Consider the following 26259-nt stretch of genomic DNA (forward strand, 5'->3'; position numbering starts at 1 on the left):
GAGGCGTGATTTTGCTGCTCGTCCGGTTTTTCGGGGATATTTACATCAAGGGAGAGAAAAGGGCTTGTAGTTCGTTGTAAAACAGGCAGAGAGATGCAACATTTTAGTAGATGCATCTTTATGATGCATATACCTGTGACAGAAAGAAAATGTTATATAACCAAAACTTACGAAAATCGATTCAAGTAGTTTTATTTCTATAACATTCAGATACGTTACAACAGAACACCGACCACTCTAATTTGTTTTTTTTTGGGGGGTAATCGAGGTCGCTGACAACGAATCTGATACTCAAACCGGGGGCAAATTTACCGTTTGCATGGTATTAACCCCTGAACCCACAAACTACTTTCCGCCATTTTACAGCTTCCGTTTACGCTATGTGCATGCGGGCGGCAGCATAAACGACGGCTTGCAAACTGCCTTCTCACATGGCGTACCAATACCAATCTTCCGTGGAAAATTTAAAATTAGATGAAAAAGAAATAAAAGAAGAAAAGGAAAGCACTTCAAGTTGAGGATGGAGGGGCGGTTAATTTAATTGTTTTTTTTCCTGGAACATAGAATTTTCAAATTTTCAAAAAGTAACGCACCAACATTTACCGATTAGAACACCATTTAACATTTTTCGAAGATTTTACTGTTTACATTGAAGGCGCGAGCGGGGGGGGGGGGGGTTGTGGTATTGGGGCGCGCACCCCCAACACCACATGCGCCCCCAATGTAAACAGTAAAATCTTCGAAAAATGTTAAATGGTGTTCTAATCGGTAAATGTTGGTGCGTTACTTACGGAAAAATGGTTAACTACACTGCAGAAGCAGCATCTATTAAGCCACATAAGTTCTATAATTGAATCCCCCTCCCACAAAAAAAAAGAATGGAAAGCATAAAAATGTTTGGTGCTTATGTTTTTGTAAACCGCATTAAAAACTATGTGAGACAAAAAAAAAATGGTATCCCAATTTGTTGTACTTTAATTGTAAGTCATTAAAAAATGTCAATCCGTAATTTTTTCCACCCAATAAGTTTTATAATGTACTTTTTGAAAATTTGAAAATTTTATGTTCCATGAAAAATACAATTAAATTACCCCCCCTCCTCTCCTCCTCAACTTTCCTTTTCTTGTTTTATTTCTTTTTCAGCTAATTTTAAATTTTTTGCTGAAGATTGGTACGCCAGGTGAGAAGGCACTTTGCTAGGTGAAGCAAGCCGTCGTTTATGCTGCTGAGCATGCGCGTAGTGTAAACGGAAGCTGTAAAATGGCAGAAAGTAGTTTGTGGGTTCAGGGGTTAATACCATGCAAACGGTAAATTTGCCCCCGGTTTGAGTATCAGATTCGTTGTCAGCAACCTCGATTACCCCTAAAAAAAACAAATTAGAGTGGTCGGTGTTCTGTTGTAACGTATCTGAATATTTACCAAGAAAATAATTTTGAAACAAATTTGTTAAGAATAGCTAAAATTTCACAAAAGTTTTAATTATTTGGAATTATCTCCCTTGTCCAGCAAAATGGCGTTGGGAAATAGATCTTTTAGACATAAAATTTGATTTGATTTTCTGTTTAAATAAAACTACTTGATCAATTTAATGTTATTTCGTATACGATATTCTCTTTCTGTCCTTGGTGCACACATCTCAAATTGCTTTCTGACCTGGATAAATAGTAATTTAATAGACTTACCAGATAAAAAGGTACACCTACACGATAATAGTGAAATTCAAAATTTTTAATATTGAATCTCAAAGCAAACCAATAATCTCTACTTAATTGTCATGTTACAGTAATGAATATATCCAAAAATTACGAAAAACGATAAGGTAAAAAAAAAATTACTAAAAAAAAACTATTTTTTGACGAAAATTGAAAAAATAAAATCTTTGACTAAAAAAACACTGGAACTGTTCAACAGGAGGTAAATAGTGTGCAACTATTTCCAATTCTTTTACTAATTTTTTTGTCTTGTTTTTTTTTTTTAGCTTAACTGGGTTGCTTCCCTTGTTATTTTGTCACATGTTCTCTAAGAAATACGGTGAGAGTTTTCACAATAAAAATCAAAAACTTGTGTTTTTTTTAATAATGCGGTAATATTTAAGTAATTCTGACATGCCAATTAAGTAGATAGTATTGCTTTTAATTAATATTAGCATGGGCGCCCGGCGTGGCCTGGCGTTGCCCGGGTGTTTGGAGGTGTATGTTGGGCAAAAAAAAAAAAAATGGTGGTAGTGGGAAGGCAGGCTCGAACCCGGACCACAAAGGAGGAAAAGAACGGGAAAAAACCTGACATCTTTTCTGTTACGACCACCGCCAAACCGGATGTGACGTAGGTTTTAATTAATCGAAAAGAGGGGATGACTTTCGAAAATATCGGTGAAAAAAGCCCCCCCCCCTGTAGAAAAGTGCCCAGTTGAAGGTGAAGATATTAATGTTTTTAGCCAATTTTTAGATATTAGTCGTCTGAAAGGTCGACCTTCAAAATGATACTGATCTTGTAAAAATCCGTCGCCTCTGTCAAAAGTTTTAGGCAGACATGCAAACATACATACATACATACATATATATATTTGTAATTCAAATTTTCGACCCAAGCCGATTAAAAAGCTTACCCTATCTCTGAATACCCTTTATGTAAAATTTCAAATATTTAGACCAGAAATTGTCTGAGTAATTTGGTAGAGACCACAGAGTCAAATTTTTTAAAACTTTGACCCCAATTTTGACCCCTTAAGATTCATTGTTTTGGGCTCAAATCCAGTTATTAAGTTAGATCCATGTCCAAGGAACCGATATCTAAAATTCCAAGTGTTTAGACCCAAAATTGTCGGAGGAGTTTGGTAGAGTTCTCAAAGGTCAAATCATTGAACTTTGACCTTTTAATAGCCAAATTTCTGGCCGAAAATCGATCACAAAGATTTTTCCAAATCTCCATACCCTGTATATCAAATTTCGAGTCTGTAGACTGAAAATTGACAGAGTTATTGCGGAGGGAAATGTACACAGACAGAACAAACACACATACACACACACACACACACAAACACACACAGACATTTTCACTTTTGTAGATATATAGATTGACAGAAAACGTCAGCGGATGCCATTGTTTTTTTTTTAATTGATTTTTTCCGTTTTCTAAATTTCGCTATGATAGTGTAATTGCACCCAAAAAATTATTGGACGGGAAAGGCACTGACTTTGACATTAATTCTTAACGTACTATACTGACCGAAACAGCACTAACGAAAAGTGATGTTCATATTTCCATACTGCAGTATGGACTCCCTTGTTTAAATTTATTTTTAAATAAAAAAACATCACAGTTGATAACTCTTACATAAGTAAAAAAAAACATCACAGGTGATAACTCTTACAGTCGTCCTAACATTTAAAACCGAATCATAACAATTACTTCATTATCTGTTTAACATGATTATGTTATATTTCTTCACTTACTGATCCATATTTTTATGAATGTTGTCTCGGCATATCCCGGCAGTTTTTTTTTTTAATGAAAATTGCTCAAGAAAAGGTATGAAGCCACTTGATGTAAGAAGCTAACAAGAACGAAAGCTGATTATCACACAGACAGGAAATGCCTATTGACCTTAGTCTTGAAAAGATCAAACTGTAGGTAGAAGGGAAACAGTGAGCAGGGAGGGAGTTTCACAACTTTGCAGTCTTTGGAAAGAAGCTACTGGAATCGTAGCCAAGTAGGGGATGCCCTTTTCTCTTCCCTGTAACCGCTTTCTCACAGAAGAGATGTTGCGAGCTTGTCTCTGCTTTATCGTTATTTTCATGGCAGGTGCTCATCTGAGCTGCAATCTATGCCCCCCCCCCCTTCGCCAAACTTTCACAAGAAACACTCGTCTAGCTGTAACCACGATCAATAATTTCCTCCACTCTTTTTCTGTGCCTAAACCTAAACGTAGATTCCATGAACAAAGCCTTTTTTCTTAGAACTGCACACCTGTGGAACTCCCTTCCATTTTCCTGTTTTCCAGCTGACTACAATATGGTCATCTTCAAGTCCAACATAAACAAGTTCTTGATGAGCCGTTCCCCTTAAGTAATCTAATTTACCAAATTTGCACTACTAACGATTACTATGATATTGTCCCATTGACTACTGTACATTCTTTAACCCTTATCCTCGAGTGGCCTCTGGGCCTTGATAAATGTAAAAAAAATTAATCAATAAAAAAAATAATAAGTTGTATTACAATGAGATATTAAAACATTGAATTGATGGAGACCACTAGACCAATGAGTCAAACGAGCTGGAACAAAGGAAGTAAAGAATAGATTAGACAATTCCGAAGAACACATGCAATAATCATCATGATGCGCTGTCCTTCGTGTCCAAAGACGACTTCCTGTGAACCATCATTCTCCACTTGTCACGGTCGCGACTGAGGGTCTGCCAGCTTCTAATAGGGATCAACCTGTCCTTCAGATTTCGTTTGATGGTGTCACGAAACCTGAGCTTAGGTCTGTCTATGCCTCGTACCCCATCCTCCAGTTGTGAAAGCAGTATCTGTTTTGGTAGTCGGTAGTTCTCCATTCTGTTTACGTGCCTGGCCCATCTCAGGTTTTTCCGGACGAGCAGGTCATACATGCTTGGGAGGTTGGCTTGTGATAGGATCTCCCTGTTGCTGACAAAGTCATACCACTTGACATTTAAAATCTGCCAGAGGTGTCTCATCATATAGGTGTTGAGCTTGCTGGCTACCAGTTTGTACACTGGCCAAGTTTCTGCACCATATAAGAGTGACAAGAGGACGATAGTGCGGTACACCAAGCATTTAGTTCTGAAAGTCAGGTCTTTATTTTGCCAGACCTTCTGTTTGAGTTTTCCATAGGATATGGAGGCGTTAGCCCTTCTTGTAGAAATCTCCTCGTCCATTTTGTTGTTGTTCATGACCGTGGTCCCTAGGTATTTGAATTTGCTGACATTGTAAAGCTCCTGGTCTTGAATCTTAATTGGATGGCTTGTTGCTGGTGATCCAGGGGATTGTTGGTACATCATTTCGGTTTTTCGGTTTTCGGTTTTCTTGATGTCAATCTTCAATCCGAAGGCCTTCGGATTGAAGATTGCAATAATAGTGTTTATAGAAAAGACTGAGACTAGCTTGCATAAATTTTTTTTCTCTAGCATTTTAAAATATGACATGTTCAGGTGATTTACATAAGTTGCCAGGGTATGCTGAGGCGACATAATGGAAATATGGGTCAGCAAATGCAGCAGTGCCGATCATGTCTATAACGAAACGCATAAGTTGTATAGAAATGTTAAGCAAACAGGCGTCAGATATTATTTTTAACACTTTTGTATGACTTGACCAAAGATTGAACCCTAATCTCTCAATCCATTAGCAAACATTCCAACCGTTATGTCAAATAGGCATCGTAGAAAAAGTAAAATTTTCAATGAAAAAAAAAAAGACAAAATATAATCATAAAAGTGTATACCTACTGGAGTACGTGTTTAATTGCGTACTTGCAAGAGCTAAGAAAGACATGAGATAATTTTTGTTTTGTTTGTTTGTTTGGTTTTTTTTTGTTTGTTTTTACATGTAAGATACCCAGCACTCAAAACAAGGACATGCTGGATGGAATGAAAAAATTAAAATTTCCTCAATCAAGTAGAATTTCTCTTCCTCTAATCGAGGACAAAAGAGATACTACACTGTTATCATAGCCCGAAACTGAAGTAGTCACTTCTTATTAACTTGCTTATACAATACAGGGTGTCTCGAAAGAAGCTGATGGTTAAAAAAAAATTTATAACTTTCTTAATTTTTTATATTTTTCTTTTATTTTTTCAGATCATCTAGAGTAACCATTCCAAGGTCATCACGAGTCGTTACACTACCGAGGAGCGGATATTTATCGTAGAGTCATATTTTCGGTTGAATGAGTCAATATCAGAAACTCAAAGAGAATTTCGACGAAACTTCAACACAAGAAATTCCCCTACTCCCAATGTAATTAAAGGCTATTGTTGCTCGATTTCATGAGCAAGGGTCTGTATGTGACCTCCTTAAATTTGGTAGACCCTGTACGGCAAGAAGTGATGAGAATCGTCAGAGATTAGCAGAGAGTGTGGCCGAAGATCCATCCATATCAGTAAGAAGGAGATCAAGTTAAATTGGGGTATCTCGATCATCTCTTCACAGAATGCTTCATGTAGAGGGCAAATTTCCATATAAAATTCAATTGGTGTAAGAGCTTCAGCCAAACGACCTAGAAAAAAGGCTGGAATACGTCATGCAATTCCAAGATTTGGCCAATGGGGATCCAAACTTTCTCAAAAACCTCATTATGTCCGGTGGGGCCTATTTTCATCTGAATGGGTTCATAAATTAGCAAAATTTCAGGATTTGGGGATCAGAAAATCCCCATGCAACAACACTACAGCAATTACACCCTCAAAAATGTACTATATGGTGTGGAGTAACGGCGGATGAAGTAATCGGAATTGGTGGACATTTGAGTAACATCATTTTTCATAACTAAAATTAGACCTTGTGGAAAACATATGCTAAATAAAGTTGTGTAAATAAAATTAAAATAAGTAAACTATGATATCTTACTATATCTTAAAAAATCACGGAGAGGTTCATCATTCTACATATGAGAATTGGTAAGCATAACTTAAATATTGAGGAAGTTAATCAAATTTTAAATCCGTCAACTTCTTTTGGGACACCCTGTATATACGTATATATGTGTGTGAGAATATTTATGATTTGGTTTTAATTTCTATGACAAATATTCATGCACATATGACATTTTAAAAGATGCAAACATTTTTTTTCCTCTCATAGATATTTGGGTTGACACCGGTTGTTTTCTCTTCCGGTTACTCTCGCGCGCAGATTGAAAGTGTAAGCAGACGGATAATATTCATAACTTCATAACAATTAAAACTATCTTTGAATATTTTTTTGAAGTAAAAATAGTTTGAAAAGAAAAGAATGAATAAAAAACAAAATAACAACCACACAATTTTATTTACAAATGCTACCATGTAACTTTAATATAAAATAATATTATCATCAAAATGTTTGTACCATTTAAAAGAAAAAGCCTTAAAGAAACTAATATTTTTTTACTTTAGTTTTCAGAGAAAAATCACGCGTACACATTAACCTTTTATTTCTACGATTGTTGCTTAAATGGAATGGAATTTTTTTAAATAGTGTAGAAGTTATAATTTTATTCCAAATTCAATGTTTATCACATACTAGTTGGAGGAGTGGGGATGCGCCCGGCTTTGCTCGGATGTAAAATACGCTTAATTATGATAGTTTAATTTGTCCACATTGCATAATATTATTAAAGAGTCGTGATTTCAAAAGTAAAAAATATATATTTCAGTTAGAATCGAAACCGAAAGCAAACATGCAGCATTCAAAGCTGGTGACGTTACCACTGTACCAAAGTGACACGCATATGAACTAATTAAAAATAAACTAAGATGAATGTAAAAAATGTATAACGATTTTTTTTTTAATTTTGGACCATTTTTGACCCATTAACAACTATTGTAACCGGCTAAAGACCTATAAAAAATGACCCATAAAAAAATCCAATCATTTGAAGCCCATAGTGCTGCTCTGCGACTTTAAGTTTTGGTGGAGATAGAGTTTGAAAATATGGATACAGACAGACAGACCGACAGACAAACAGGCATATAGCCTTTTATATATTAGATTTGGATTAAACTAACTTGATTTCAATAGTTCATATCTATTGCTTTCACATAAACTGAAAAAATATTTATGTAATTTACAGGCTATGATAAATTTATATAAAAAAAAAAAATTAAATCGAAAAAGTAAATTCTATGGTGCATAGTATAAAAGTTAAAGGTCCATTATAATAAGACAATGAAAGATCAAAAGCATAAAACACTTAAAAAAATAAACAAAAAAAACATTAATAATATTGATACGGAGGGAAACTGTATCAAAATCGTTTGCATAACTGAAGTTATGGGTTTAAGAATATTTTTACTTGTATTAAAATCTTATTAAATGAAAATATTATTAAATGAAAATATTATTAAATGAAAATATTATTAAATGAAAATTTTATTAAATGAAAATATTATTAAATGAAAATATTATTAAATGAAAATTTCTTGAAATTTTAACTATCTATGTAATTGTGGTTTCGTTCACATTAACATCGCCTCCATATTTTTTTGAACGTCCATTTAACAAGTAGGCGTTGAATGGCTTTTAGAAATGAACTCTTAATCTTGTCTATTTTTGGCCAATTCTTTATTCATCTTTCTTTCTCTCAAGTCCATCATTATCACTTCCTTCCATGTTAAAGCTTAGGCAGCAGACAGAGTTATGTCCCTTGTTTGATTATTAGATTAACAATGTTAAATCAAGTGTTTTCTTTTCTTTTTAACAAGGGAGTTACCACCTATCAAGGCCCTAAGGCAACTCAAGGATAAAGATTGATAAATGTAAGGTCGTAGTGTAGTAATCGTTAATGGTGAAAATTGGGTAGAATTTGGATTATTTAAGGGGACGGCTCAACAAGAACTTGGCTACCATATTGTAGTCAGCCGGGAAGCCAGCCTCTAGGTAAGAAACTTTGTTCATGGAATCTGCATTTAGATTTAGGCACAGATTGAGAGGGAGGGATTGTTGATATTGGCTGTAGCTAGTTGAGTGCTTGTTGTGAAAGTTTTGCAAGGCAGGAGGCCATAGATTAAAGCTCAGACGAGCACTTAACGATGAAAGTAATGATAAAGCAGAGACAGGCTTGCAAGAGGTTGCAGGGAAGAGAAAAGAGCATCACCTACTAGATTTCAAAGCCGGTTTTGAATTTTATCAAGGCGGGATAGGGCATGTGAAGCAGCTCCTGCCCAAATGTGGCAACAGTATGCCATTTTACGTTTTCTATGCTAGTTAATGCATGACTTCACAATAATCAAATATACAAAAATATAAAAAAATAAAAAATAAATAAATAAGCAGATAGTGTTTTCAGGTTGGTGTGACTGTAAAATAGAACTGAAACTATATAGCTAACATACAAAATCAGAAGGTGTCCGTACCCTTTCCCAAGTAGATCATTTATAAAATCTTAAACATTCAAATATATCAAAAAATAGGCAGAAGAGATTGCTTACCTGATATACAAAATCTGATGCCTGGGGCCTTAATCCGGAGGTTGAATCTTTGTGACATTTTTCAAATTCGTCCCTTGGGTACGGCCCTCGCCTCGATCTCGAGAGCGTATTTCCAGACACAGCAGAATCTGTTGTCAGACTAACAGGAACATCTGACCAAAGTGTGGCAGTCTGAGACGGACAACTATAGTGCCCATGCTCTGTCGTGCACTTGCAAGAAGGGTTGATCCCAGCTTGATGCGCTGCATTTTTCCTATCTCTGCAGCGCAGCACGCACAGTGAAATCGCAGCTGTAATTGGCACCGACAAAGTTACGGCTACTAAAACGACGACAATCATCAGATACAGTTGCACACTATCGTCCGACTTCATGTGGACGGCGTTGAGCATCTCAAAAGTTTTGTTGCTCACAGTCAGTTTCAAGGAGAGGTCAGTCGTTGCCGAGAGAACTGGTGTCCCGCTATCCTTGACCACAAACTGCAGGTCGTACAATCCGGCGTCTTGTTGGATGATGACCCGTGTGAAGGACAAGACCCCATTGTAAGGGTTGATGGTGAACAACTGCTTGTCGTTGCCGCCAATTATCTCGTACTTAAGAAACGCGTTCTCCCTGCTGTCACTGTCAGTGGCCTTCAGAACGGTAATGTTGTTTCCTTGGTGTGGGTAGTAGATCACATCTAACGTGAAAGGGTTCACACTGGGGTACGTGAAATATGGAGCATTGTCGTTCTGATCTCGGACCTCAACACTCACGTTAACAGTGCTGTTCAAAGATGGCACGCCGCTGTCTTTCACAAAAACTTTAAATTTGTACAGATTTTGGAACTCGTAGTCTAAAGTCATAACTGTTGAAATCAGCCCATCGTCTGTGATCTGGAATGGTAAGAAGTTATTATCACTGTTCAACAGTGAGTAGGTCAGTTTACCCCCGCCGTCAAGGTCAGGGTCAGTGGCATGGACGGATCCAACAGAAAATTTTGATTTCTGGTTTTCGTAGATTAAAAACTTGAACCTTTCTTTCGAGAATTGTGGTTTCACATCATTGACATCGATCACCTTAATGGAAAACTGTCTTTCGCTGATCAAGGGTGGTGATCCTTTATCCTGACAACTGATGGTGATATCATGATGGTCTTGCATTTCTCTGTCCACTTGCTTTCTTAGCGTTATTTTATACTCTTTCGTACCCAGGCTCTGAAGCTCAAAGATTTCATGGTTCAGATCGCAGCTCACATCCCCATTGCGTCCCGTATCTGGGTCGGTGACCATGACATACGCTATAAAACTGCCGACAGCTACATCTTCAGAGATCGCAGCATTGGATGTCGATATAAAGTTCACATTTATACGTGGAGGGTTGTTTTTTTGGTTTATGACGTACACAAGAACCATTGCATTCGAGCTGAGCGGAGGAACACCACTGTCTGTGGCCCTGACATATAGTTTATGCACTAACACTTGTCCTGAGGTGAATTTCTTCTGCAAGAAAATCTCACCGGTTTCCTTGTTTAATTTAAAATAAGACTGTACCACATCAGATGTCTTGGAAGTGAAATAATAAGAAACTTTACCATTTTCCCCAACATCCAGATCTCTTGCAGACACTGTGGCAACAGGAGTTATTTCATCGTGCTCAAACCTAATTGATACATTATAAACTCTTTGAGAGAAAACTGGTGCATTGTCATTTATATCCGTTACAGAAATATGAACATCTAAAATACTCTCTTTTGGTGGTGAGCCACCATCTTTAGCAATCACCTGAATGATGTAGGAATCCTTAACTTCTCTGTCGATCTTCTCTTCCAATTTGATACTGAGATCCGAAGTCCCGTCTCCACTCTTGGATAACAAAAGAGAAAACGGATCATCTAGGTTCTTCTTCAATTCATATGTGATTTGCGAATTTAGCACACTGACATCCTTATCAATCGCATTTGGGATGAGTTTATTTATCCCTTCGCTGTCAGCCTCCGAAAACTGGATGCTGATCTCCTTCTCTGGAAATTCCGGTTGATGGTCGTTAACATCCTTTATGACAACTTTAACTTTGAGAATCTTTAAAAACGCTTTCGCCTTTTGTACAGCAATTTTAACAATCTGGAAACATTCCATATTCCGCTTGCAGAGAGTCTCGGCATCGAGGGTCTGTGCTGTATAGAGCTTTCCAGTTTTCTTTGCAACGCGGAACAGCTGAGAACTACTGCCTGGGACGCCACTCTGTGGTAGTTGGCTGAAATGGATCAGGTCCTGGTGCTCGGAAAGGACAGTGTCCATCATGTGAGTATCCGCAGCAACATCACCCAAGTAAGTTCCTGGACCTTTATCCTCCTCTACGTAGTAGGTGAGATCCATGCAAAGGTAAGTTTGAATGACGCACGCAAGAAGGAAGACAGTCGTCACCGTGTACATGTTTGGTCAAATTTTTTATCCACAATTATCCAAGCTTAGAACCCACTCAGAGAAATGAAGAAATTTGCAAACCTGCAAGAAAAAAAAAACAATAAATAAAAAGTTAAAATTTAACAAAATGCATTTACAAAAAACAATTGATAAAATACAGAATACTAGCAGAACCTGTGGAAATTCCACAGTAGCTGAAAATTTTTAAAAGACATTATAAATAAAATAAATAAAAATTAAAATAAAACAAATAACGATGAATTTAAAAATATTTTTTTAGCAAACTTACAAAAGGAACACACACACACACACACACACACACACACACACACACACACACACACACACACACACACACATACATTTATACAAAAAAAAATCCCAGAAAAATGCTCACATTTTTTTTTTGGCATCTTATTACAAACATGGTGGCAGCAACTCGTTCTCGAGTATTGCCATTACTTAATATTATATCTCTGACTCAAATATGAGCGCAACTAGCAGCACCTGCCAGACGGTCACCTTTATGAACCTTCTATAGTCCAGCACATCCACTGATGACCGGGTCCAAGCTTTGGTGCTCTATACTTACAAAACTGTTTAAACGTTGTCTTAAGGAGAATAGTTTCCCATCTCCCTGGAAAATCTCATCAGTATGCCCTGTATTTAAGAATTCAGGTGATCGCTCATCCCCCTCTCAGTACAGGCCAATAAGTCTCCTGTGCGTCATGAGTAAGTTGCTAGAATCTGTGTTAAATACAGAAGTAATCAAACATCTCAACAAAAATAACCTTCTTAGTGACACTCAATATGGTTTCCGTTCTGCTAGATCTACAGCAGATGTCCTTACAGTTATATCGCATAGGATTAGCAAATCTCTCGACGGTGGCAATCTTTCTAGGGCAATTGCTCTTGACATATCTAAAGCCTTTGATAGGGTATGGCATAAAGGTTTACTTCATAAGATCGCTAGCTATGGTATAGCTGGAAAAGTCTTCTCAATTATTAAATCATTTCTTTCTGATAGGTTCATAAGAGTAGTAGTTGAGGGGCAAAAATCAGAAGCTCACAGTATTAATGCCGGTGTCCCTCAGGGATCCATCCTGGGCCCAACTCTTTTCTTGATCTACATTAATGATCTTCCAAATCATATCCTTACATCATTTGTAGACATTTATGCTGACGACACTACCATTTATGGTACCACATCTAAGACAGTAAACGACCAAGTTCTCTCCAATTCTCTCTCCTCTGATCTTGAGCACGTAGTACAATGGGGAAAGAAGTGGCTGGTTACTTTTAATGCATCTAAAACCAAGCTTCTCTCTTTACATCATCAACATTCTAATCCACATTTGTCATCAATTGAAATGAATGGCTCTCGTCTTCAGGAGGCCTCAAGTTTTGACAAGCTTCTGGGCTTGACCATTACTCCTGATCTTAAATGGAACACGTATATCAAATCTGTTGCCAAGGCCGCTGGAAAAATGGTGGGATCTTTCTATCGATCCAGTAGATATCTCACTGCTGATGCTATTCTCTACCTATATAAGAGCCAGGTACGTCCAAGGATGGAATACTGTTGCCACATCTGGGCAGGAGCTGCTAGAAAGGACTTGTCCTGCCTTGATAGAGTTCAAAATAGACTTCGTAGCCTTGTAGGAGATGTCCTTTTCTCCTCCTTGCAACCTCTATCTCACAGAAGAGATGTTGCGAGTTTGTCTCTGATGTATCGTTATTTTCATGGAAAGTGTTCAACTGAGCTTCAATCTATGGTCCCCCCTCGCCAAACTTTCACAAGAAACACTCGTCTAGCTGTAAACACTATCAATAATTTCCCCCACTCTTTATCTGTGCCTAAACCTAAACGTAGATTCCATGAACAAAGCTTCTTTCTTAGAACTGCACGCCTGTGGAATTGTCTTCCGTTTTCCTGCTTTCCGGCTGACTACAATATGGTTGTGTTCAAGTCTAAAGTAAATAAGTTCTTGATGAGCCGTTCCATATAAGTTATTAAATTTACCAAATTTTCATTACTAATGATTACTATATTGACCAATTTCTACTGTACACTCTTTAACCCTTATCCTTGAGTGGCCTCTGGGCCTTGATAATGTGGTGATGCCTTTGTAAAAAAAAATAAAAAAAAAAATAAAAAAACACCTACCAGGCCAGACCCTGGAAGTTCCAGAGCCTTTATTGCCATTCACGCCCATATCTGCATCAGTCCTCAATGAATGTCCGTTTGTCATTTCAGGCTACAGCCAGCCTTTTTGTTATCGAGATACACACTGATTGCAAAGTGTGTATTCCATTGCATATCAAGTAATACCTGTGCTTGAAGCTTTTTATAGCGAGCAAAGACTTTGCACCAAGACAATCCCACTCTCTGAACAACTGCCACATTGAACTAAAAAGAAGAGCAAGTCAACATCATTGGAAGCAGTAGTCGCCGCAGATTTTATATCAGGGTTTTCCTTCTCCTAGAGAAGTTGTCTTCACCACGGCTTACGGGGACCCTCTACACTCACCATGCCATTTGATCTATGACTGGGACTTAGGTTACTGGGCACCAGAGCATACTCCACATGCTGCTGGATCATGTATGCCGCAGCTGACAGGGCCTACGCTCCTCTAGAGGTTTCTGTCAGGGTTTCCTCATCTTTAGCCCTTGGTTAAAAGAACCTTGGCCCACAAGGCAGTGGAGGTCCAGTTATACATCGCAGGACACTCGCTGTTCATCAGAGCCCCGTCTGCGTGGCAGTGGTCACAACGTGTAGGTAGGGTTGATTTGTCTGGGAGAAGCACAGTATGACACTAAGACATCTGTGTGCTTTTAACACGTCCACACCAGACCTTGACCTTTACAAACATGCACACAATAAAACAGTCACACACATAGACATAACCTGATTAAATTAAGCAACGTTAAGTATGTTTGAATGCATTTGTGTTTCTCATTTCCCCATTAATTTCACATTATTATCGGATTTTAAAAGTCAAACTCAAATAGCAATCCATCTGACATAGATTTTTTTTCTTCTCTTCTGTTTACTATGTTATTGACATGGATATATTTTATTTCGCTTCGTTATTTTCTGAAAATATTTGTTCCAACTGAGAAAATATTTTCTCTTACTCTACAAAACCAATTAAGAAGATGTTGTGTGCAATGTGGAGTTCTTTTTCAAATGTTCTAAAAAAAAATAAATTGATATTGTGTGAAGCGTATTTGTGTGTTTTTCCATTCCACATTAATCACGCATTATTTACATAAAATATATCTACTATTATATTAAAAGAACTTTGTCTGAGTTCGTTCCCTATGGACTCCAAAACTGCTGGTCCAATGTTTTTTTTTAAAATTACAAACAAATATATATTATGTGTCTGGGAGTGTTCTCAGATAGGTTTTGTACTATAATGTCTCTGATAATTATCGAAAATTGATAATGAAAAAGAAAAAAAAAACATTAAAGCTGGAACAGTCCGATTTTCACAAAAGTTACCACTTTTACACAGTCTAACATCACAAGTGCATTTGAGAAGTTTTATTACCACATAAGCAGAAAACCCAGAATATGAAATCAACAGTATGTTCTTTTATATGACAGAGGCGCGTTTTATTTGGGCTGGTGCATCTGCTATTAGTCTCTCACTCCTAGACGAGGTTCAAAAGAGAGTCGCCAATCTAACAGGTCTTGAACTGTCATCTAAGCTTCAACCTCTGTCCCATCGGTGTAATGTTGCATCCCTCTGCCTGTTCTACAAGTACTTAAACGGTGAATGCTCCGATGAACTGCAAGCACTTGTACCCCCTCCACGTAAATACCCCCTGACAAACCCAACAAGCAGCAAAATCCCTCCCCTTCACAGTTGAGATCCGTAGATGTAAGAGAGCCTTCTACTCCAGTAGTTTCTTCCTCAGGACCGCTAGACTTTGGAATTCTCTTCTGGGTTACTGCTTCCCGAACTGTACTGACATGCAGAAGTTCAAGTGTAACGTGAACCGGCATCTTGCTCCCCAACTCCCCACATAGTAATCCTGTAGCTTATGTCTCCCTGATAGTAGTCCCCTGTGAAAATGTAATAAATATATATATATTTATGTATATATGTTTTACGATCACACATTAATTATACATTATATAAAATATATCATGCCGAGTATCTTCTCGAAAAAGTCTGTCATGATGTGTGCCTTCAATAAGCTTCCACACTTTTTGCACAGCATTTAAAATTGTCATAAACTCTTGAAAATTCAATATGCTATGAGATTACTGACCACTTTTTATGATTTCAGGTTCAAATGAACAGCTGCAACAGGAATTGGAATACACCCAACTAAAGCAGAGTGAATGAGGAGCAACAAATGTTTAACACTTGCAATATTTTTATTGTCATCGAAATTGATGAAATCAACAGTATGTTCTTTTATATGACAGAGGCGCGTTTTATTTGGGCGAGGGGGGACCAGGGATTGGAGTTCAGACGAGCACCTGTTATTTTCATGGCAGGTGCTCGTCTGAACTCCAATCCCTGGTCCCCCCTCGCCAAACTTTCATGAAAAACACCCGTCTAGCTGAATCCACTGTGAAAAATTTCCCCCACTCTATATCTGTGCCTAAATCAAAACGAGGATTTCATGAGCAAAGCTTCTTTCTTAGAACTGCACGCCTGTGGAACTCTGTTCCGTCTGCCTGCTTCCCTCCGGACTACAACTTGGATGTCTTCACGTCTAATGTTAACAAATTCCTAATGAACCGCCCCCCCTAATTAAACACTTCATAAAATCTCCTCACTAACGTGATGTACTTGCAATAACCCTTATCCCTGAGTGGCTTCCGGGCCTTGATAAGTGGTGATCACTGTGTAAAAAAAAAAAAAAAAAAAAAAAAAAATCGCCTATTTGTTAATCAAATCGAATCATTGTCTACTTTAGTTGGCAATCCAGCTCAGGTTAATTTAGAGCGGACTGGCCTTAGCAAATAGTACACATATAATGTTGAATTTCAAAAAATGCAATCTGGACGTGAGGACACTTTAGAAGAACGATATGCAATAAAATTCTGTTTTAAACTTGAAAATAAAATATGCAGTGGAACGTTTCAAACTGCTTTGGAACCATCTTGCATGAATCGAGCATCAGTTTTTGAGTGGAATAAGAGATTCAAGGAAGGCAAGGAGTCTGTGAGGGATGAGAAGTATGAGAGGAGTAAGGAAGTCTGAACATCAAAGTTGATTGGCCAAATAAAGAATTTCATGGATAAGAACCGTCGTGTGTCTATAGAGAGAGTAACTGCACGGTTTGATATCAGTGTGCGAACTGTGCCCAATTATTCGTGAGGAACTGAAGATGTGATAGATTTGCATGAGATTTGTCCCAAGGGACAGTCCACAATTCCACCCTTGTCACAGATTATAAGACAATACCTCACCCTCCCTATAGTCCAGACATTGCTCCCTGTGACTTTTGTTATTCTCTAAGCTCAAGGAAAACCTTAGAGGCTGTCGTCATGAGACAATTGAAGATACGAGAGAGGCTGTGATGAGAATCATTGACATGCTCGAACGAGGACTTCCTTGGGACCCTCCAGAAGTTGTTAGAATGGTACAACAAGTGTATTTCAGCCGGAGGAGATTACTTCGAATGTGACTAGAGTTTCATGTATATACTATCAATAGTAGTGCCTATACGAAAAAAAAGTTTGGAAATTTATTGAAGGCATGTCATATTTTTAGTTTTACTCCCTGATAACGTCAGGTAAGTATGAGCAGTTATCTATGAGGGGCTTTTAATAAGTAATGTCACTGGCTTACTTTTTATAGCAGTAGAGCAACGAAACTTGGCACATTTATTAGTTTTTCTTTATATTGTAACAACCAGAATTATGCATTTCTCCCATCGTTTAATGAAACTCTAAAGACTGGTTTTGTAGAACACCCAAGTTATATTAAGTTATCTTGTTGATATTTTGAGACTAAGTTCTCTCCCTTGAGTTCCTTAAAAATAAACATCTATACATCTATAAAAGTGAAATTGTGTGTGTGTGCGTACATTTCCCTACCAAACTACTCTGTCAATTTTCAGTTTACAGACTCGAGATTTGACAAGGAGTATTGAGATTTAGGAAAATCTTTTTAATTAGGTTTTCAGCCAGAAATTTGGCTGCAAATAGGTCAAAGTTCAATGATTTGACCTTTGAAAACTCTATCAAAATCCTCCGCCAATTTTGGGTCTAAACACTTGAAATTTTAGATGTAGATTACTTGGACATGGATCAAACATTTTACTTTGATTTGAGCCCAAAACAATAAATGTTAAGGGGTCAAAATTGGGGTCAAATTTTTTAAAAGTTTGACCTCTGCAGTCTCTGCAGTGAAAATTTGGCTGCCAAGAGGTCAAACTTGAAAGAATTGACCTTTGCCGACTCTACCAAACTCTTCCGCTAATTTTGGGTCTGAACATTTGAAATTTTAGATGTAAGTTACCTGGACATAAGTCAAACTTTTTAATATATATATATATATATATATATATATATGCACATAAAGTTATGAACAGTACAAAGGGCCCAAGCAAAGCTGAGCTGAACTGTTATTATATTAATAAAATTAAGCGACTTCAAATATGTTTGAATGTGTGTATCCCGTTTCGACATAAATTACACATTATTAATCTAAAATATAACATATAAAGTTATCTTGTCGGAATTTTGATATTGAGTTCTCTCCCTTGAATTTTTCAAAACTAAATTAATATTAATTAAGTGTAACGACTTCAAACGTGTTTGTGTGTGTGTGTGTGTGTGTACATTAATTACACATTATTATTATTTTTTTCTTTACTATTCATTGATTAAAGTCAACTAATAAAACGAATCTTTGAAAAAAAAATCCTATTTTATAAAATAATCTAATAACGAGATTAAATTCACCAAAATTAATTTCTGATTCTCAATGAATAAGCCAGTCTTTTTCTGTTGTCCCCCGGACAACGCTTTATGGGTACAACAATTTTACTATGAAATGAAGTTATATACAAAAACTGTTGTATTTCATAGTTCTTGGACACTTCACAAAAAAAAAAGAAAAAAAAATTCAATAAAGAAAGAAAGAAAACATGGAATTTCCTCATAGTCACACCAGTTATTATTATTCACTTACTAGGAGTTCTCACACAGATCATCATCAGAGATTGCTCACTAACGAAGACCACTGGTGTTCCCTGGAGTTTGGGCGATGACAAGTCTCCCCAGATTCCAGTAATCCTCACCTCTTTAAACAACTTTTGCAAATAAATTTGCCTTATCGCAACAGTCGCTTGCCATTGATTTCTCACTGACAACGACCATTGGTCTTCACAGGAATTTGGGTGGCAATAAGCCTCTTCAACGTCCCAGTTCACAACGCACTAATCCAACGGAGATCTGGAAAGTGCTTTCACTCCTCGATCTTTCCATCCTCCTTGATCATTCGACACTTTTTTTTTGGGGGGGGGGTAGAGGATTATGGGCAGGGGAAGATAAGTGAGACAGGAAGGTGAGGGAGATGAGAAGGGGAGGAAGATGGGAAGGGGCGGGAGCAAGTCTACAACTTCGTAGACTCAGTTTTCTTGATTTGATTCTTGCTTTATTTCTCTTGCATTTTCTATATGCCAGGTTGGCGATTTTTTTATTATTATTTTTATTATTATTATTATTATTATTAGTAGTAGTAGTAGTAGTAGTAGTAGTAGAAGCAGTAAAAGTAGTAGTAGTATTAGTAGTAGCAGCAGCCAGTTACAGATCAACGCCGTTCGATTTCTAAGTGAATATATATTTTCTTTCTTTTCTTACTGTTAATCTTACTTTATGCTTTATTTATTTACGTGATTTTTTTTTTTTTTTTGCAGTTCTTTGCAAGTAACACTTTCAAAGGTTTAGCGATTGATGGCCAGAAATTGATAGCCCAAGATATTCTTCCACCTATTGATCTGCAGTTGACTAATGCCCAGATTTTATATATATATATATATATATATATATATATATATATATATATATATATATATATATATATATAAGTTGTTTTTGCACATGTGTTAAAGTGCTATCTGCAATAAGACATTTTACTGATGGTTATATATCTTGATTTATGCTTACTTATTCTCTCTCTTCCTACATATATATATATATATATATATATATATATATATATATATATATATATATATATATATATATATATTATATATATATATATATATATATATATATTAAGTAATGTGATTTATAATTTAAAAGTTTTAAAATTTTTAAAATTTAAAAATCAAAATTTAATTAAATTAAAAATCAGTTTCATAAGAAGGAACAACAACAAAGTCAATTATCTGTACGATCGTTTCGGAAATCCGTGCTTTTTATTTGTGGTATACATGAAGTCACGTAGAATAATTATACATAGTTTTTTTGGTAAGCACGGTCTCCTCATCAGCAAATTTAGGAGGATTTTTATTGAATTGAAAAGACACCAAAAATAAACCTAGCATTAAAAGTAAGGCAGATGAATCTGAAAAATTGAAGTAAAAGGTTTGGATATAAAATTTATAAGAAAATTAATAAGGAAATTGGTATAGGTTAGAGATAGAAATGAGTAGAAAAAATATATATATTTTTGAATTTACATAATAAATTTGATTTAAAAATATATATATAATTACCTTTTGGTTTTCCTTTTTTTTGAAATCAGGAACTGTATTTAAAGTAGTCATTTAGATGTTTGCTATAGCTTTTTATTTTATTGAATGATGAATTTTAAAAGGGCGACGCTCGTGCAGTAAATTGTTTCCGTTAGCGTATTTGATTTAGAGACGCTACAGTTAATATCTATAGAGAGAGAGTTTTTTTTTTTTTTTTTTTTTTTGCAAGTTTTTAAGGGGAGATAATTGTCATGGCTTTATTTATTATTTGATTTACGAGTCTAAGGGCGGTAATTGGTTTAACTTAATTTATTAAAAAAAAAAAAAAAAAAAAAAAAAAAATCTATTTTTACTAATGAGTAATTTTTAATGATTTAAGGTGGTTTATATTTATTAAATTTAAACCAACGTTTATGATTACACGATAGAAGCTCGTGTCTTGAATTTACTAGTTTGGTTGTGCTTTTTATATCTTCATATTTTAAAATTTTTACGGTTTCTTTTGTACATAATGTACAAAATTTATCTCCTGGTTTATATGATTTGCAAGTCTCAATTATTTGCCATTTTAAGTTGAAAGAAATATTGCTATTTTTTAGTTGCCAAATATAGTTGGATAGAGTAGTTTGGTTTGATAGAGAGTTATTTTTAAAAGAATGTTTGTGCGTTGAAATTCTATGTTTTATTGGGCCAGATGTGGAACCAATATATATTACCTCTTGATTATTATGATTATTTTCCGTTAGGTCTATTGTTGGATTATAATGTGGTGGGTTGGTTAATAATTGATCGGTAGATTGATTTAAGTTGGTGTTATTATTTAATTCGGTAGTTGAGTTATGGCTGTTGATAGGTTCTTGTATATTTGGAGTTTTTGATACTGTGCAGCTATAGATAACATTTTTAATTTTACATGAGCCTTGTAGGGGACATTTATTTTTTCTTCTACAGTTACAGGCTCATGTAAAATTAAAAATGTTATCTATAGCTGCACAGTATCAAAAACTCCAAATATACAAGAACCTATCAACAGCCATAACTCAACTACCGAATTAAATAATAACACCAACTTAAATCAATCTACCGATCAATTATTAACCAACCCACCACATTATAATCCAACAATAGACCTAACGGAAAATAATCATAATAATCAAGAGGTAATATATATTGGTTCCACATCTGGCCCAATAAAACATAGAATTTCAACGCACAAACATTCTTTTAAAAATAACTCTCTATCAAACCAAACTACTCTATCCAACTATATTTGGCAACTAAAAAATAGCAATATTTCTTTCAACTTAAAATGGCAAATAATTGAGACTTGCAAATCATATAAACCAGGAGATAAATTTTGTACATTATATACAAAAGAAACCGTAAAAATTTTAAAATATGAAGATATAAAAAGCACAACCAAACTAGTAAATTCAAGACACGAGCTTCTATCGTGTAATCATAAACGTTGGTTTAAATTTAATAAATATAAACCACCTTAAATCATTAAAAATTACTCATTAGTAAAAATAGATTTTTTTTTTTTTTTTTTTTTTTTTTTTTTAATAAATTAAGTTAAACCAATTACCGCCCTTAGACCCGTAAATCAAATAATAAATAAAGCCATGACAATTATCTCCCCTTAAAAACTTGCAAAAAAAAAAAAAAAAAAAAAAAAAAAACTCTCTCTCTATAGATATTAACTGTAGCGTCTCTAAATCAAATACGCTAACGGAAACAATTTACTGCACGAGCGTCGCCCTTTTAAAATTCATCATTCAATAAAATAAAAAGCTATAGCAAACATCTAAATGACTACTTTAAATACAGTTCCTGATTTCAAAAAAAGGAAAACCAAAAGGTAATTATATATATATTTTTAAATCAAATTTATTATGTAAATTCAAAAATATATATATTTTTTCTACTCATTTCTATCTCTAACCTATACCAATTTCCTTATTAATTTTCTTATAAATTTTATATCCAAACCTTTTACTTCAATTTTTCAGATTCATCTGCCTTACTTTTAATGCTAGGTTTATTTTTGGTGTCTTTTCAATTCAATAAAAATCCTCCTAAATTTGCTGATGAGGAGACCGTGCTTACCAAAAAAACTATGTATAATTATTCTACGTGACTTCATGTATACCACAAATAAAAAGCACGGATTTCCGAAACGATCGTACAGATAATTGACTTTGTTGTTGTTCCTTCTTATGAAACTGATTTTTAATTTAATTAAATTTTGATTTTTAAATTTAAAATTTGTTTAAAACTTTTAAATTATAAATCACATTACTTAATATTGAATTAGCTCTAGGACATTTAACTATCGAGCTTATTATATATCTAAATTACAACGAGCATTTCCTGTATTTTAATTAAACTAGTAATTTCACTATTACATTAAAATACACTTAGCTCTTTAGACTATTATTCTAATCTCCTTTATATATATATATATATATATATATATATACACACACACACACACACACAAATACGTAGATATTATTGTCCCACACATGCCACTATGGTAAACAAATGTTAAACCGAATATCATGACGATAATATTTGTTCATGAAAGAAATGCTTAAATGCAAACACATATTTATATGTATAAATACATACTTAGCTATATAAATACATATATATATATATATATATATATATATATATATATATATATATATATATATATATATATATATAGGGTGACCCGCCAAAAAAACAAAAGCTAAATGGAGTCCATCTAGAACATATGCTGTAGAACGGAGAAAAAAGGCCAAAGACCCTAGTGTTTTGATGTGATGTTTTTAATATAATAAACTAGTTATGATCAAAGTTTTATTTCATTCGGACAAAACACTAAGAAACGGGGCCTAATTAGAGTTGGGGGCTCGTTTTGTTTTGGGGGGGGGGGTCACACTGTATATATATTAGCATTGGTGCCCGGTGTTTCCCGGGTATTTGGAGGTGTATGTTGAGCAAAAAAAAAATATATATATATATAACGGTCAATTTTTTAAACTTTGAACCCTATTATGGCCCCCTTCAATTTTATTGTTTTGGGCTCAAATCAAGTTATTAAGTTAGATCCATGTCCAAGGGACCTATATCTAAAATTTCAAGTGTTTAGACCAAAGATTGTCGGAGGAATTTGGTAGAGTTCTCAAAGGTCAAATCGTTGAACTTTGACCCCTTAATCACCAAATTTCTGGCCGAAAACCGATCACATGCAGTCTCTACCAAATTACTCAGACAATTTCTGGTCTAAACATTTGAAATTTGACATAAAGGTTATTCAGAGATAGGGCAAGTTTTTTTCAGCGGTTTTGGTCGAAAGTTTTTAGTTACCAATATATAAATGTATGTATGTATGTATGTATGTATGTATGTATGTTTGCGTGTCTGCCTAAAACTTTCGACAGAGGTGACGGATTTTTACAAGATCAGTATCATTTTGAAGTTCGACCTTTCAGACGGCAAATATCGAAACATTGGCTAAAACATTAATATCCTCACCTTCAACTGGGCAATTTTCTACAGGGGGGGGGAGGCTTTTTTCGCTGATATTTTTGAAAGTCATCCTCTCCTTTCGATTGTCTAGCCTTAATTTAAACATAAGTGACTTCCGGTTTGTTGGTGGTCGTAACAGCATAGACGTCAGGTTTTTTTCCCCGTTCTTTTCCTCCTTCACGGTACAGGTTCAAGCCTGCCTTCCTACTACCACTTTTTTTTTTTTTGCTCAACATACACATACAAACACCCGGGCAACGCCGGGCTGAAATGCTAGTATGCTATGATAATAATGATCTGCAAAATAGAAATTTTCAGTTAAAATTAACAAAAGTTCATGGAAAAATATTGAAAAATCGATTTCTTCCTTCTTTCACTCTTGGCCCATTTTTTTTTTTTTTGCTTATGAGTGTACATTAGTGATGGGGGGATTCTGATATTTTTCCTGATTACGTGCTAAATTCCGATTCCGATACAATTACCAATTCTGATTTCGATTATTTATAAATCTCTAATTAGATAATAATTTAACTATAGAAGTTGTCATTTTCTCCGATTTTCGTAAAAACACATGTTAAATATGCAGATATTTTCCTAAACGTCAAAATACATTTGTGGATGATGATCTATCGATTTTAGCTTTACTGGTAATTTAAAATCAATAAATATGTATTATTTTATCATTATTACCAGCAATGGAAGATTTTGCTTTAAACAAAATCAAATAAAAAAGACAATTAAAAGAATCGTTTTGGCATCGGAAAATGGGCTTCAATTTTTCCGCTTTCCATATCGATTCCCATACCCCCAAATCTTCCGATTTTTCCGATTCCCGATTCTGATTAATCGTCCCCACACTAGTACATATATATGTGTGTGTGTGTGTGTGTCTGTGTGTGTGTGTGTGTGTGTGTGTGTGTGTGTGTGTGTGTGTGTGTGTGTGTGTGTGTGAACAAACATTCATGAAGTTACCAATTTTGAAAATGTTGGTCTTTTATTGGTAACAACTTGCATGCAATTGTTTCAACCTCATGATCTTGGCACACAAGTATGTAATAGTTCATTCGTTATAATTTTGCACAACTAAGCAAGGTCATCAGCGCATTGAACAAAAACAATTTGTCAAAACTTTCACATCGTACAAACAGAATTTATTAACATTGCAGCTATTCATTTTTTATATACAACATGTATGTAATGCGTCAAGCAGACTTATCAGCATTTTATATAAAGGTACACTGGCCTCCAATATTCCCTCAACATCTAAAAAATAAAAAAAAAAATGAATACTTGCAATGTTAATAAGTGTTTAAAAATATTCAATATGGCGTAATGGAAAAAATAAGAAGGTATTTGCAGCTCCTCTTCCAATTTTCGGATTTTAATCATGTCCTTTTGACGGATTGATTGTTGCTATTTCTTCTGATGAGTTAAGGGCATAATAGATTCACTGATTGATATAATAATTAAGTGATTGATTTTGCGCTACGAAACAGATACTGTCAATAATTGTAATAGTCAACTGGATTAAAGGAATAAATTATAAGATGGTCAACATCATGAATTTTGAAATATAACTTCTTGTCATTTATTCTCTCTCTCTCTCTCTCTCTCTCTCTCTCTCTCTCATATATATATATATATATATATATATATATATATATATATATATATATATATATATATATATACTAAACCACCCGTGACCCGTTGGATCAGTATGTTATATTAGCTATGGAATTAATGTATGAGCGTGACACTTGTGACGTAAAGAAAATAGTTTTTTGTGACATAACAGAAACATTTCTATGAAAGTATATTAAAGTGAAAAAAGAATATAGATAGATTTCTATGAGTTGTTCTGTTTATAATTGTTTATTTTTGAAAAGAAAACTTACAGCCATTGAATTATAAGTGGTTTGCCATACTTATGTATACGTAAATCTGTACTGAACAGATACAATAAAACTTAAAGTTAAATTCAAATTTTGATATATTTTTTAATCTAAACGCAAAAAAAAAAAAAAAAAAAAACAATTGCGACGCTGAAAATGTACACAGTAAAACAATACGTTTTATTGTCGCGTTGATTATTTATTTGTAACGCAAATTAAAAGAACATATTTTCGGGGTTATTTATTTATGTTGGTAATGTAGAAGAAAATGTATGAATGTTTTTTAAGAAATGTGCATTGAAAAATAGAGAATAAATTAAAAGAAAATGAAGGCGGTGGGTAAATCGCCGTTGTAGCATACTCTTATGGTCGTCAACGGGTTAAAATAGATTTATTTGTAAGAAAATTGCGTTAAAATAACTTAAACGTAATACGGAAATAAGCGATGTAATAAAATGCAGAAAGTATTAATAATTGTTTATTTAGATAATTTAAACGCGAAAAAAAAACAATGGGACGCTGAAAACGTACACAGTAAAACAACATGTTTTATTGTCGCGTTGATTATTTGTTTATGTACGCATGCGCAACCGGAAGTCTTAAATC

The 26259-nt window shown here is 34.9% G+C and overlaps 1 protein-coding gene across 4 annotated transcripts in view; it reads right to left on the reverse strand.

Annotated features, from left to right (window-relative positions):
• The window catches only part of LOC145242985 (protocadherin beta-16-like), a 470505-nt gene that overhangs the window by 68241 nt on the left and 376005 nt on the right, over positions 1 to 26259 (reverse strand). For all 4 annotated transcript variants that reach the window (XR_013862833.1, XM_080106104.1, XM_080106106.1 and 1 more), the window contains one exon: positions 9154 to 11637. Coding sequence is in view for 3 of the 4 variants with exons in the window: in XM_080106104.1 (XP_079962230.1) it covers positions 9154 to 11565 (2412 nt within the window). In the remaining variant the exon portion in view is untranslated. The remainder of the gene's footprint in view (positions 1 to 9153; positions 11638 to 26259) is intronic.

Source organism: Euprymna scolopes, chromosome 21 (genome assembly GCF_053919585.1).
Source record: "Euprymna scolopes isolate OS-2025 chromosome 21, ASM5391958v1, whole genome shotgun sequence".
Taxonomy (NCBI): Eukaryota; Metazoa; Mollusca; class Cephalopoda; order Sepiida; family Sepiolidae; genus Euprymna; species Euprymna scolopes.